The sequence below is a fragment of the Solanum tuberosum genome, unplaced genomic scaffold (genome assembly GCF_000226075.1).
Source record: "Solanum tuberosum cultivar DM 1-3 516 R44 unplaced genomic scaffold, SolTub_3.0 scf00118, whole genome shotgun sequence".
Lineage (NCBI taxonomy): Eukaryota > Viridiplantae > Streptophyta > Magnoliopsida > Solanales > Solanaceae > Solanum > Solanum tuberosum.
Genome location: NW_006239043.1, coordinates 713,234 through 729,607, shown reverse-complemented (window position 1 = coordinate 729,607; position 16,374 = coordinate 713,234). Strand labels below are relative to the sequence as shown.

Genomic DNA, 16,374 nt, shown 5'->3' with positions numbered 1-16,374 from the left:
AACCCTCTACCATAATCCATGTCTCCATAACATCCTATCTACATAAGAAAAGAAAAAAGACAGTTTGTGGGTCATAGTTTTCTTGGTGGAAAAAGATGACAACCTTACAAACTAGGAAGTTTCTTTGCATCAACAAAATGGAAAAAAAAAAAAAAAAAAGAGACTTCTTTAGGGAAATGAAATTAATGGGAAATTTGTGCCAAAGGCATATGAGACCCACATTCCACTTCCTTTCATAATCTTTTCTCATTCATTTTTAACCTCTTTTTTTTTTTACTTGTTAATTCCTAACATAATTTTATTTTTGTATGATATTTATTATTTTATTTTTAATTTTGCATCCGAATCTGCATTAAAATTATACTATTTCAGATTTGTATTGTATAGGACTTTGTTCAGAGAGATATACTGCCTATCAAGAATTTTTCATACTCAAAGTTTGAACTAAAAACGCCTAGTTAAGCGAGACAATTTATTTTTTTACAAGAGTAATATGCAAGGGACAACTACCGACTAACCCTCTACCATAATCCATGTCTCCATAACATCCTATCTACATAAGAAAAGAAAAAAGATATAGTTTGTGGGTCATAGTTTTCTTGGTGGAAAAAGATGACAACCTTACAAACTAGGAAGTTTCTTTGCATCAACAAAATGGAAAAAAAGAAAGAGACTTTTCTTTAGGGAAATGAAATTAATGGAAAATTTGTGCCAAAGGTATATGAGACCCACATTCCACTTCCTTTCATTTTCTTTTCTCATTATTTTTTTCTTTCTCCTCACAACTCTTTCTTGCATTTTTTTTTTTCTACTTGTTAATTCCTAATATAATTTTATTTTTGTATGATATTTATTATTTAATTTTTTATTTTGCATCCGAATCTAAATTTTTGTATGTGTCAAAAAAATTAAATTAAATTTCTAAATTAAACAATTGATAATCAGTCTAGTGATATGATGAGACGGTTAATTCCTCTGCTCTTAACTAGACGTTTCGAGTTTGAGCTAGAACCTTTCAGCTTTAACATATATACCCCTCTTAATGGCCTACCAGACGCGACTTTGAATTGGTCGACCAGTAAGTTTACTTTAGAATACATACATGCTGCTTAAACAAAAAAAGAAGAAGTTGCTTTTACTATGAAAAAGACATAACATGAGGTGATCTTCACTCTTCAGTAGGTCATGGTCCTTCTGAGCTGTGATCTCTGAACTTACATGTGTGATTCCACAAGATCTAGTTTCGTTCAAGTAACGGATTCTAGCCAACTGAAAGGATCTTCTGATCAATTTAGAGATCATTTGGATTCCATTAGTAATGAGGATTCGGAATATCACACGATGTGGGGACATCCATCATAGATTGGACACATTCATCTCACCTACAATAGAAGTTGATGAGTCAGGTTGCATTGATAACTCGAAACGGAAGACAAAAACAATCCTAGATAGAATTATCAGTCGAGGCCTCGAGGGACCTGAGATGTGGTGGTTAACGCTGCATATAAGTTGTTTTAAGTATCCAACTTTAGTAAGATGCTGCAAATATACATGAACATATAAAAGAAGGCTCTTGATTACCTAGTTATATATTGTGATATCATTAAGATGAATTTCCTGGATGTGAGCAATCTTTGTCCAATCCTCTCCAGCATCCTTTTCGCATCGTCTAGTTAATTCAGGACATTTCTGAATTTTCAACATCCTCAATGTAGTAAGACAACTCATGCTATCCGGGAGAGATGAAAATTTCGGGCACCCTGTTATCTCAAGCTTCTCAAGGGACGTGGAGTTTTCCAGCCAATCAGGCATTGCAATGAAGCTTGGACATGTTGAGATGCGAATGAACTTTAGACTATTAGAATCCCCTTTCAACCACTCTGGCAAAGACACCAAATGTGGAAGTCCTCCGATTACAAGTGACCGGATTCTCTTTAGGCCCTCAAAATCTTGCCAGTCGGACAACATAAGCTCTTCACAGTTGACAATCATAAAGTTCTCTAAGGCTGACAAGTGAACTATGCCTCTTGGCAAAGTAGTCAACCTCGGACAATCACCGATAACTAGAGTCCTAAGTTTCGTGAGCTTCTGTATTCCTTCGAATAGGGATACAAGATTTTCACATCCGAATATGGACAGGGATTGAAGAAGTGCCAAGGACCCCAATCCCTTCTCCGGCAAATTCTGTTCTTTGGTTGTCAAGTACAGATGTCTTAGACTGACCAAATTTCCCAGATCCCTTGGCAATTTCTGAAGTTTCGTGCAAAGAACAATCCGTAAAGTTTGCAGATTAGGCAACTTGCAGATGTTTGAGGGAAGCATTTGGATGTTGTTGTTGCCACTAAAATCAATGTACCTTAGATGCTTCATGTTTCCAATAGAATCTGGCAGCGTCTCAAGACTTGAATGGCGTAAATCTAACACCCTCAAGTACTTGAATCTTGAAATGCATTGACCAACCAAAAGAGCAGCATATCTTTCAAATCCTTCAGACGGAGCAAAAATGGTCCGAATTCTGTTCTGTTTACATAAAATTCCAGGAATGCTTTCCTCTGAAGGACTATAATTGACAAGTGTTACATGACGAACCTTTTCAGTTATACTATCAGTGTTGTTTTTTATGACACAACAATCAGTTTGTGCAACAAATACTGCAAGGTCATGCACAAGATCATGCATTTTAATACTTATGAACGAGTCATATGCTTCAACCTCTTCGAAAAGAGATCTCGAGCACAACTCTTTCACATAGTGGACACCAACATCTTCCAACTCTTGGCTTTCGTTAGACGAATGTATTAGCCCTTGAGCCGACCACAGCTGAATCAGCATACTGCTTGCGATTTCTTGACCCTTGGGAAATATTGAGCAGTAAGCAAAGCATTGCTTCAAGTAATATGGCAACTGATTATAGCTTAACCTTAGTGCAGGTAAGATATCATCACCTTCCTGATTTAGTTGCCATATCTCATCGTCTCTCACTTTTAACCATTCCCGTTCATCTGTTTTCGCATACAGCATGCTTCCAAGAGTCTTTACTGCCAAAGGCACTCCTTTACATTTCTTCACAATATCTTCTCCAATTTTAGTAAGGTTCGGAAAATGCCTCTCTTGTCCGTTCCTAAACGCCCATTTTAGAAACAAAGAGAGGCAATCCTCATGTGGAAGCTCCTTCAAGTTATACGTAACAACAGATTCCATCATCAAGGCAATATAATCACTACGAGTAGTTACAACGACCTTGCTTCCACACTCTCCAACCATCAACAAACTTCTCAATTCCAACCACTTGAAACGATCCCGACTCCAAACATCATCAATGATGAGTAAAAACCTCTTCCCCCTCAAAGCATCTTGAAGTGAAATATGGACTTGTTCAACATTAAAGTTATCACAAGATGCACCACTCGCCGAATTAACTATGTTTCTAGATAATTTTGCAACATCGAAATCCTGTGAAGCACATAACCAAATCCTCACAGGAAAGTTCTTAACTATCCTCTCATCTCTATACACTAATTTAGCAAGTGTGGTTTTCCCCACACCTCCAATCCCAACAATTGATACCACAGAGAGACCACGCTGATCATCAGCAACACCCTTTTGCATTAGAACTTCAATAACCTCTTCACTCTCATTCCTCCTTCCAACAACATCAGAAGGAAGAATAAATGGATATGTCAAACCCCTTTTATTCATTTCTAAGGCAACAGTTCTCTCAGATAAGTGGAATTTAGCTTTATCAGCTGCAATACTATCTAATCTCTCCCTTATTTCTTTCACCTTATAACCCATTCTATATCTAAAAAGTAGAAACTTAAAGGGTGAGAATAAAAAACAAACCTTTGGTTTCAACCTTTGACTCTGTTGTACATGAGTCTGAATTTCATCAAGAAAATCATCAGCATCATAAAGAACATCTTTGAGTTCTTTAAGCCAATTGGTCAACTCATGATTCTTGGATTGTTGATCCTCAGCATCCAACAGTACATCTCTGATGGTGACTAAGGTTTTGTTGAGTTTGTTGAGCTCATTTTTAACACCCCAAATCAAGTAAAACTCTTGAAGACCATGAGATCCTAATTTACCTAAGATGGAGTTTGCAATGTTGAAGAGAAAAGATGCTGCTGCCATGTCTTTCAAAAGAAGGAAAATTTTGACAGTATGGAGAAATGCTGGAGAGAGGGCACTATGTTGTCTCTATGACTTTGTAACAACTCAATAGTAAGAATAATCAACCTTATACCTACCTCGTGGAGGAGGTAGAACAATTGTTTTCGAAAGAGTCTCGGCTCGAGCAACGCAAAGAAAAATACAAAAATAAAGAGGACATAGAAAAGCATAACAAAAATGCCCTTATAATAGGCGATTCTCCACACTAATATGTACACAAATTGTTTAATTTAACATACATAAGATACATTTTAAATTTATCTTGAAAAATCAGTTATATGCTCTAACTTTGTTGGACGTCTTTTTAACCCCCTATTCTCGTTCAAAGTGAAATTACTATTTTCCGTTGGTTCTACTCTCTTTGTACATCTTTACTTATTCATGTTTGATTAGACATACCTTTAAAAAAAAAAAAAATTACTGCATCACCCTTATTAATTACTCCATCCGTTTCACAAAGAATGATCTAGTTTGACTTGGCACGGAGTTTAAGAAAATAAATAAGACTTTTGAATCTTGTGGTCCTAAATTAAAGTTATGTCAAATATACAAAATTGCCCTTTAATCTTGTGGCCTTAAATATGTCACGTGAAAAGTTGAAATTAAAATGTTACCAAAAAAAGAAAGAGGTCGTTCTTTTTGAAACTGACTAAAAAGGAAAAGAGATCATTCTTTTTTAAACGGAGGGAGTATAAGTCATGTAAATGTTGGAAAATGAATAATATTAAATAAATAAGAGTAAAATAGATATAAAATAGCAAATTATCTTTTGATTTTTAAACTGAACAATTAAAAGTGGACGGAGGGAGGGTTCGTTTTCATCTTTTTCTACCATATGACCCACATATTTGGCTGTCAAATGTATATAGACCTACATTCCACTTTCATTTCATTTCCTTTTCTCATCAATTTAAACTTTTTTTTTCTACTGTTTCTTTTTTCCTTTCAACTCTTTCTTGTTAGCTCTTAATATAATTTTATTTTTGTATAATATTTATTTTTTGATATTTTATTTTGCATTCGATATCTGCATTAAAATTTGATTATTTCATATTTGCATTTTGTAGGCTTTATCCGGAGAGATATACTACCTATCAAGAATTTTTCATACACAATGCTTGAACTCGAGACCTCTAATTAAGGGAAAAACAACATTATCCTTTGCCTCATCATTTATTTGAGAAAAAACCAAAGTGGGTGTGTCAAAAAATTTAAATTTATTTTTCTATGTATTTTCCAGTTTACTCAGATTTGTTTTCCTTCTTGTTTCATAGTCTTGATTGTGTTATGTATACAAATTGTTCTTATCTTGACTGTCAAGTGGCACTCTTGCTACTTCATTTTATGGTAAAAATAAGCTATATCTCTGATGTAACTTCAAATTGAGGAGAAGAATTGTAGTGTTATGCCTCACAGAGCACATTTCTAAGAGAGCTTGTGTGTAAAATGTGTAACATTTCATTCCGGGAATGGGAAAGCAAAGCACTCAACTACCTACTAACCTTCTATCCTAAACGACCTCCACACTCATATCTAGGTGAGCTGAAGTCGTGCCATGTCCCGCCTAATCACCGATCATCTCACCTCAATACTCTTTAGACCTACCTCTAAACCTTTATGGCCAACCTCTCGCACCTCTTTACCGGGGCATCCACACATCTCCTTACATGCTCGAACCATCTCAGCCTTACTTGATAGCTTGTATGTAAAATGTGTAACATATCATATAGCCAACCATAGGGCTGCTTGACTCGACTAATACAGCTTTGTGCCTAGTAGGCCAACTAGGTTGGTAAAGTATGACAGAGGTGCACACATCGATTAATTTGGAACTACTATTTAAGCCATATCCACAATGCATAAATGAAAATGAAAAATAAGGATCATGGGAAAAACTTACTCGCACTCGGTAGATGAACGCATAAAATAACTATTCAACATATGCGTCAGAGCGATTAAAAGGAGAGCGTCCCTTTCACCGGGACAAACAACCCATTTATGATCAGGGTCCCCTGGCTGACATAAAGTTTCAACATAAAAAAAAATCGCCTCGTCTTAAACACTCGTGCATGAGTAAATTTGTATTAAAGAAAAGTTTTAATATAGCTTGTAGGTGAAAAAGAGAAAAAAAGAAAAAACTCAAGTGATGTAATAACACAGAAATTGAGTCGACTACTTGACTTTTGGGTTTCACAGAATAGTATATTCACAGGCTGTGTTTTGGTATGAAAAGAAGTGTTCCACTGCCAATATATACGACTATCTAGTTTACGAAATATGACTGAAATATACCATATATATACACACAGTTATTATATATTATGTATATGTTTTGTATATACTATTTATATACGGTATATGCAAACTAAATAACCCAAAAGATATTGAGCTATAATTTTGCAAAATATATAAGTAAATCTAGAAAATGTTTTCAATTTTTTGTTTTGTCATGTATTCATTTTATCCTAATTTAAGTGGCACATTTAATATATATATATATATATATAGGGGGGCTGTGAACGTATCGCAATGGTATGCGGAATTTGTTGTATGCATTAAGCAATTTTTATGTACTTTAGCATTTATGGTGTATAACGGTCATTCCTTTTTAATATATATATATATATATATATATATATATTGAACGTATCGCAATGGTATGCGGAATTTGTTGTATGCATTAAGCAATTTTTATGTACTTTAGCATTTATGGTGTATAACGGTCATTCCTCATAGTAAAAAACCATTTAACATTAATTTTCTCTCTCTTAACCATATGATTAATAGCTACACAACGTTTCGACTCTTGTTTTAAATTTTAAATTTCAAAAAAATTACTTCCTTTTAAAAAAATTCATACCCGATATTACACTGCAACATAAATTCAGACCAACATAATAATTATTCTAAAATCATATATTATTAATCTACATTTATTCCGCGTATATAATACATAAATTCCCGCATAATTACGAAAAAAGTGAAAAAAATACTTAAATACACAACACTTGAGAATACTCTTTTACTAAAATACAAAAATCCCTTATTTTCCCCCAATTCAACTTAACCGGATACTTTATTAGTTTGAAGCAAAATCAGATCTTTCTCATTCCCTAAATTTCGCCCCCAATCTCTCCCATTACAATTTCAGTTATCAAGTTCAAATAATTTTGAATTTGAAAAGAATCCTATCACTTTTAAATCGGATTCAGAGTTCAAAATAGGGTTTCTCATCTTCTTCATTGTAATTTTCGCCTTTTTTTTTTCTTTTATTTTGTATCAATCGTTTTATCTTGCATTATGCATCTAACATCTAAATAATCTCTAATTTTTTATTCAGAAGATCCGAACAACAAAGGTTTCAGTTCTAAAAGGTTATCTATTCCGATAACCATGACAAATTCAAGTTCTAGCAAGAAAAAATCGAAGAAGAAAGTACATGCAACTACTTCAAAAGATCCGAAAACCCTTCAAAAAAGGGGTAGAAAGGTTGCCCCACCCATTGTTCGACCAACATTACCAAATGTAAGCATAAAATTTTTCCCATTTTTTATCATATATCTTACCCCTGTTTTTTTTAAATTCTGATGATAAATAATTTTTTTATTTTTTTATTAAGTATCATCTGTGAATCGCGATTTTGTTTGGTAACTATTATTGTATAAAAAATTAAGAGAACTGTATTTAAGTTAAGTACTTAAATCACATTTTTTTTGTAGGTTAGATTTTGGTCACTGTATATAAGGAACAATTCAATTTGTGTACATTTATGTTTTCTTATGAAGTAGTTGTTATTTAGTATCAAATGAAATGAATATTATTGTATATAAGAAAATTGCTTAATTCAACAATTTTGCATCTAGTTTGATTTTTGTACTGGAATCATAGTTAATGATAAGTCTCCAAGTGATACCTAAAAGAACCTATATTTGTATCACATTGAATTATACAGTATAATTGATTTTGTGTACATATTATCTCTTCTTGTTTTTTAGTATCATATATTTTTTTATGATTGATAAAAATCATTTATGTAATTGCAGAATGTCAGTTATGTAATTAAACATATTCCAATGAATTGCTTAAAGTTTGGTCCTACCTACAACTCCAATTTTATTGAAGATTTAGTATTGTCAATAAAGGACCAAGGTATTGAGTTATTCAAGGATACCATACTTGCCCCATACCTTAATATCCCTAAATGCAACTATCAAGGTCAGATTACCAAGTGTTTATATCTGTTAGAGATTGAGTAAGGCAATCTAGCTAATGAAATTCACATTCGTCATGCCAAAGGGAATGTCTTGAAATTTAGTATCATAGAGTTTGCAATTATTACTGGTTTGAGATGTAAAGGAAATGTCAAAGATTTTAATTATCCAGCTTAAAAAACCAATAGGCTTGTGCAAAGATATTTTCCTAGTCCAAATTATAATGTGAATAAAGGTCACCTAGTAGATCGTTTTATGCAAGGTGGTTGGGACAACAATTATGATGCCCTTCAGATGGATATCTTGTTTTTCATTCACACATTTTTGTATTCCCAACTTGGTGATGCACCAATTCCTATTGAAGATTTCTTCATGGTAGAAGATGGTAGCTATGAACAGTACCCGTGGGGACAAGTGGCTTTTACAAAGTTAATGAAATCTTTTAGACAAGAGTATACACCCACCAAAAAAATGTATCGTTTGAATGGACTCTCATACGCATTGAATGTCTGGATATATGAATGTGCGTCTGTACTAAATAACGAGATAGCCGTTAAAGAAGGAAATGGTATACCAAGGATGTGCAATTGGCAAGTTGTTGCTCCAAAGCCCAAATTTGAGATGTTCATGGATACCATCTTTACTGAGGTAATTACTACATAACAACATTTTTACTTCATTTTTTTAAGTTTGCGATACACTATTAATTTGATTTTAATGTTGTTTTACTATTTGTTTCTATAGATTGACTGTTCTAACATACAACCAACTCCTGAGGAAATCAGATCACTTGATTTACCGGATAACAACCATGTACCTTCAACTCGACCAGATTCACCAATTGTTAATAACGAGGAGGTGCAACCGGAGGAGGTTCCTGGTTTTGAAGACTTCTCATCTAAACCTCCGGATCAATTGTTGAGGAGATCAACTCGAGTACTTAGCTCAGGATCTACCCCACCCCGCAAAAGAATAAAGGTTGTACATCCACATAAATATAATTTGTCCCACCTCACACAACCACATGAGCAACCAAAGCAGTCATTTCAATCTCCAAGTTCAGAACCAAAACAAGTTGATAATGTATCTAGTGTTCCTCATAATACATTCCCTGGAAGAACAACTTTTGACAGTGCAGGAATGGAGGATCTGAAGATGTACATGAAGGGTTATGTAAGTAAACATTAGATTTAAACGATTGTTTATTCATTATTAAATCCATTTTATATGCTTAATTTAAGTACAGGTTGACAACAAATTTGGAGCTCTTGAAAATAAAATTGGAGCACTTGAGGAGTTAATAAAAAACAATCAGTTTGAATTGTTGAAAGCGGTTGGCGCGAAAGATAACAAAACTGAAAAGGTTGTATTTTGATTTTCTGGTTTCCTTCTCAATTTTATGGTATACTGATTATTTGGATCATGAAGGATATTGAAGGCGTTTCATCGTCACACATGATGGATGATTCTGTAGAGAAATGTGGTGTTGATTCACAACCCAAGTCTGATAAATTCGATCAACAAACCATTTCACCCATACAAATGGATTTTGCAACTGTTTATGATGTTGTTAAACCTGCTGTGGATGTTGAAAAATAAAAGGTTTCTGATCACACTGTTCAAAAGGTGTGTAAGTATATCATGGTTAATGGTTGATACTTTAATTTATCATGTGTTTCAATCCCTTAAATAGTTTAAGAATATATCATGGTTAATGGTTGATACTTTAATTTATGAAATATATGTTGCTAATTTGTGTATCACTGACTGTACTTTACACTTTACACATTAATAATGTATATGATACTGTACTTCTCAACTTTATGGTATATTGATTTTGCAACTGTTGATGATGTCGATGAACCTGCTGTGGAGGTTGGAAAAGAAAAGGTTTCTGAAGACACTGTTCAAAAAGGTTGTGTATGTATCTGATACTTAATTTAATTAAACATGCATTATTATGTGTTTCAATCCTTTAAATAGTTTAAGAATATAGCATGTTTAATGGTTGATACTTTAATTTATGAAATATATGTTGCTAATTTGTGTATCACTGAATGTATTGTACACATTAATAATGTATATGATACTATATCTATATTTTTTGTATCATGCACATTACTATTCTAACATTGCCAGATACTTTATTTTGTATTATACTTTAATTGTTTTATCTTGCACATATAAATGTACAAACACAGAAGTATGATACATCCATTAAGGAACAAGTAATGCAAGAGTCAAGTGTGCTTCTACCCACAACACTCTATAATGATCCTTCGGTAAATGTGATTATTCATGATAAGAAAGTAGTAAGTGAAAAGTGTTTTTATTATTATACATTAATTATTTTTGAAAAAAAACATAATAGTATCTGATATTCTCTTTATTAGGATGATGGTGCAGATACAATTCAACAAGAATTCGAAAAACATGCTTCAAATTCAGCAGTTGTTAATACATCGGTATGGTTGTAATTTGTTACTGGAAAATGCAAACAGTTCCCTGATGTGGCATTATTTTTTTTTATGAAAATTGTAATATTTTTGTTATTTACTTGACATCATATAGGATTCTACCACATCGGCCTCCATTTCGTCCGGAACCGAATTAGCTGTAGATGCACTTGTATATAGACTTCCAAACCAGCCAATTAATGTCAAACCTCTAAGTGTACTCCACCTAACCGAAAATGATGATTTTCTATCTGACAGCCAAATACCCACCCAACTTCCAGGAGATGAGCCTGCACCGAATACAAATATAAAAACTCCAGCTCATCGTAACAGAATGCCTTCAAAGGTTTTGCAGTCTCCCTATGTGAATTCTTTTGGATCAAGTGATAAGGGCAATGAGACAATAGACGATGACATCCGCCCATACACTCCATTTGAAGATTGTCGTATCACATATCAACTCTCGTCAGGTTTAATGCAAGAGTTCTTAGAGTGGATACAAAAGGGACTCCTCAGAACACATGTGAATAAGTAAGTTTTTCTTATTAATGTATCTTTATAATAATTTTTTAAAATTAATATTATATTCATTTCGACTTTAATCATTCTTATAGAAAACCATTTGAGGACAAATATAGAGGCAAATCTGCTCTATTTGGTTTTGACCATATGGATTTTGTTGTCGCATGTCCTGCTGACAAGAACTGGTTTTATACTATGTCATATCCAATGAAATGCTGGACTGATCAGGTACATTAAGCATCCAAATTATGTATATGATACAAATGTAACATGTTTAATTTAAAATAAAGTATCAGATTATTGATTTGTTTTTCTTTTTCTTCTATGTATCATTTTTGTTTCAGATTGTGCTGATTATATAATATGTTTTTTTTCTTATTTTACAGCACATAGATGTAATTTTTTACTAAGTAAGAGGTCAAAATTAAGAAGCATGGATCAGTACTTATACACTACGGTCAACTGTTTGTTCAAGTCATATATCGACATTGTATACAAGAGGTATCATTGCTCTCCTGCAGATGATACTTTTAGTACACAGGAACATATTGATCGTGGTGTTACGGTATCTGCTTATGAAAGGTCTATCAAAGACATCATAAGTGGGTTTTCGATCCCAGCTACTTTACCATGGCATCTAGTAGATGAGGTTTATATTCCGATTAATTGTGGCGAAGATTTTCATTGGGTGTTGGCTGTGGTTGTTTTAAAGGAAAGGTTAATACGAGTGTATGACTCGTCTATGAGATCAAGGAAAAAAGTTTATGCAGAAGAGATAAAGAAGTTGTCTGTAATGCTTCCAAACTATCTTCATGATAGTGGGTTCTTTGATAAAACGGGGAGAACTGATTGGGCATCAATGGAGGCGTACAAAGACAAGGAAAATGGTGAACTGTTGGGTCCACAACAGTCGTTTGAGGTGGAATATGCTCAAGACATTATGCAACAACAAAGCGATAGCCTGTTAGTATTGTAAAATAACTTGTTTACTTACATATTTAATTCACTTTTTTAATTGTATCTACTTTTTGTTTGCAGTGATTGTGGAATGTATGTAGCTGATTTTGCTGAATATTTGAGCGATGAAATCAGCATTCCATCTATAAGTTTTCGGAGTGACTATCTTCGCAATAGATATGCAATACTGTTATGGAAGTATGGTGTGGACAAGTTCAAGGCGGGATATGTTAGCGATAACGATGATCCTACAAGGCCGAAGAGTTTCTACACTATACCAGCAGAAGGTGGACTGATTAATATAGAATAATTATGTTTTAGTATTGTGCTGAAGATACGATTAATTAGTATTTTGTAATATTCCTTCCTTTCCAACACTGTTTTTCTAAGTAATTATTAATTTGAAGACTGTTTTTGTCAAAAATTGTATTCCAATTTTAATATTTTTCCAATTTATGTATCTTATACACCAATACTGCCGCTACAATATAACTATCAGATACATAATATATGATACTATATATTCCATAATTGGGTCCACAACTAATTTTCAATTTATTTAGTATCTATTAAAACATGTGGTAGCCTTGATGCAAATCACAAATTATGATAACATATTATTTTTAGATACACAATATCCATTCAATTATTATGTATATGATACACATTTACTATCAATAATATGTTACAATTGGTACAAAAACAATTAAGTTTCAATATATTTAGTGTCATTTAACATGTTGAATCTTGTAACATTGCTTTAAATAAAAAAAATCAACAAATTTTTATATAAAGATATAAAGGTAATATCCTATTGTGTATCAGATACAAAAAATCCAAATAATTATTACTTATATGATACACATTTTATCCAAAATATATTTTGAACTATGATACTAAATAACTTATCACATAACTTAGTTGTTAGATACCACAACACATGATACAATCTGTTATGCACTAGGTATAAAACAGCTTATCGCAATATATTTAGTATCAAACAACAGTTTGTCTCTTGTAACATTTAGATAAAGTTAAAATCATACCAAATGATAATATCTTATTAGCATATTCAAAATATCCAGAAAATTAGTATACATGAAGCAAGAAAATCCTTAAAAAGTAATCATCAAGAATCTTTTGGAAAGAAAGTACATGTTTTTATATTGTGACCTTCTTGTCCACAACGTCCACAACAATTCATTTTTGTGCTTAGCTTTTCGTCAGGATTTTTCTTCCTCTTTTTTCTTGGTCTACTAGGCATTTTTTTGTATCTTAGTGGCAAGACGACTTCTTTCAAAACACATTCCGGAGCTGTCCAATCATTTTTGTTTGGCATTGGTTCCATTGGAACTGCATAAGTATTTGTTAATGCATCATGTTTATAGTAATCAGAGTAGTAGGGGTGTACATCTTTAATAATCTTCTTCTTCAAAACGGCCATTGCATGCGCATAAGGTATCTCGTCATGTTGAAATCTACCACATGAACAAAGTTTTCTCTCAAGACAAACAATGTATCTTATCCCACCTTCATACACTGAAAAAATAAACTCAGAAGATGCAACAACCTGCAATTGTTTACAAATTATAGATATATCACATGTTTTTTCATTTGGTATACACAACAATATAATTAGAAGTAAAGTTAGATACATAATACTTGTAAGATAAATATGTACCTTCATTGTTGCACATTTTGAAGCGTTTATAATCAATATTTCTTCAAATTTCCTCCCTAATGTTTCCTTTGTATAAGATGCTATTTCTCCATTTTTGCAATTCCAAGAACCAAATAGAATTCTAGCTTCTTCCAGAAAGTCTATAACAGGTAGTTGTCGTGCATCAACAAGGCAACCATTGATACATTCAGCTATATTTGAAGTCATCATTTTTCCCCGGTTCACTGTTGCATGAGACCTAGACCACCTCTCATACCCAACATCTTGAAGATACTCCTTTACTCTGCCATCATTTTTCCAATTTAGCCATCAATTTTCAAAACCCTTTTTTCTATAAGCCTTTGCCATTGAATAAAACAGATCACTTAGTATGGACCTGCTTCTCCTAAAGTTTGAACAAACATTTTTCCAGAGGTGCCATATGCATGCAAAATGAGGAACATTTGGAAAACAATACTTACACCCTTCTTTATGCTTTCATTTCTGTCAGATACAACACACATTTTATCTCTCTTGATGCATTTTTAAACTGTTGAAAGAACCATGTCCATGAACAATAATTTTCCGTGTCAACAATTCCATAAGCTAAAGGCAATATGCAACCTAACATAGAAACACAAAACATTAATTTTCAAAACTCAAACCCTCTCATCATTGTCCTTAATGATATGAAGTTATTTAGTATCATATACGTTCTAGTTCAAAATTATTCTAGATATTGCAGAATATTAAAATTACTTCAAAAAATAAATAAATTCATAAACAACATAATATACCTGCCCCATCGAGTGTACTTGCCGATACAAATGTCCCTCGGTAAGCTCCGCTAAGATGTGAAGCATCAACAACAACAACAGGCCTACAGAATTCAAACCCTCTCATCATTGGCCTTAATGATATGAATAGATACATAAACTCATTTTTTCCGACTTGTGCATCCTTATATATGAATTTGGATACACAGTTTCCAGCATATATATGTATCTTGGCATCTGTTTATATCTATCAGCAGGATTACCCCTGATCATTTCCAATGCTCGCTCTTTAGACCTCTATGCTTGCTGGTAAGAAATTTCAACTCCATAGAGTGCCCTAATATCAACAATTATATCGTTGGGAGTATGTTTCCTTTTATGATTCCCCAATATTGGAGCTGTCACACCACTAACAAACCTAATAGTAGCTTGTACCTTACTTAATACCCTATCCCTCAATGGACATGTATGTTCACTATTAAAGTATCTAACTTTGAATATATCTGCATTTTTCCTAACAGAGGCCTTCAATTTCCAACAACAATCATCTGAATAACAGACTAATACGTAGCTGCAATTACACCATATATATTTGTTACTTGATCAGGTTTAATGTACTAATACATAAATAAAAATAGAAGAACAACACAAAATATATTATTATACCAGAAAGTTTAATGAGTACACATTCAATCATGTTCAGATGCAAATTTGATACCCAATTCAAAATTCACTAAATATGATAATTTATTGTATCCATTGATCACAATTTTCAAACTAATCATTTTTCATCTACCATTCTCAATTTATACATAAATAACCATAAGAAATTCAAAACGAACATGATACGTAACACCTACGACGGCACGTAACACATGTTATCAGTGTATCATGGTAAACATATTAACAAACACTATAAAAAAATGAAGAAAATTATCAGATAATTTTATCACATACCTTTTGTTATTAGATCTTTTAACCTTAAAATTGAAGCTATTCTTTATTTTGTATTTTTCCATTACAGCCTTTAGAGTTGCCTTATCCTTGTACATTTGTTTCACTTCAACAACATAAATATTTGTATCTGATATATAATTCTTCACCTCCATTTCTGGTATGTAATATGAATCACCAATTTTTGATTCAACAATGATTAGAGCCTTTGCATCGCTTTTTCCACCCTCAACACACACGATTGCACCTGTTGTTGCATCAAAATTTTGTATCTCTTCATCACTTTTATCTGAGGTATCAATGCATAGAGGATACATACCGAATCCCACCTCATGTTTCTTAATTTCTATGTACAATTTCACCCCCATATCATTCTGAATACACAATGGAGACGAATTTCCTTCAATAACGTATCTGACCTCGATGTTTTTTTTTCCATTCATCAATACCCAATTCAGCTGTAATTGCTGAAATAAGATTCACAAATGAAATATTTTCACAAACCACTATACCATCACTTATGTATCGTTCGTATCTAACATCGCTTTCCCATGATCCAGAATGCCTTAACAAGATCGAAATATTCATGCCGAATCTTCACAAAATAGTGTTCCAAATTTGTTTGAATAAAACTTTTACTGTTTTTTCGAAGAACAGGGAGAACG

The 16,374-nt window shown here is 32.9% G+C and overlaps 2 protein-coding genes across 3 annotated transcripts; both read right to left on the bottom strand.

The window, feature by feature from the left end:
- Window positions 1-999: 999 nt before the first annotated feature.
- Window positions 1,000-4,236, bottom strand: LOC102578439 (putative disease resistance protein RGA3). 2 transcript variants are annotated; one of them, XM_015309926.1, is made up of 3 exons: window positions 1,582-4,236; window positions 1,342-1,382; window positions 1,000-1,223 (listed from the first exon to the last, which is right to left on the bottom strand). In XM_015309926.1, the coding sequence occupies exon 1, from the start codon at window positions 4,132-4,134 to the stop codon at window positions 1,582-1,584; it is 2,553 nt and encodes an 850-aa protein (XP_015165412.1). In that variant the 5' UTR covers window positions 4,135-4,236; the 3' UTR covers window positions 1,000-1,223; window positions 1,342-1,382. The 2 variants fall into 2 exon arrangements, with proteins under 2 accessions (XP_015165412.1, XP_006350193.1); XM_006350131.2 differs by having other exon boundaries at window positions 1,000-1,382.
- Window positions 4,237-13,448: 9,212 nt separating this feature from the next.
- Window positions 13,449-14,882, bottom strand: LOC107061127 (uncharacterized). The gene is made up of 4 exons (XM_015309909.1): window positions 14,777-14,882; window positions 14,495-14,603; window positions 14,001-14,283; window positions 13,449-13,889 (listed from the first exon to the last, which is right to left on the bottom strand). Exons 1-4 carry the CDS (start codon window positions 14,880-14,882, stop codon window positions 13,449-13,451), a joined length of 939 nt encoding a protein of 312 aa, XP_015165395.1.
- Window positions 14,883-16,374: the final 1,492 nt, after the last annotated feature.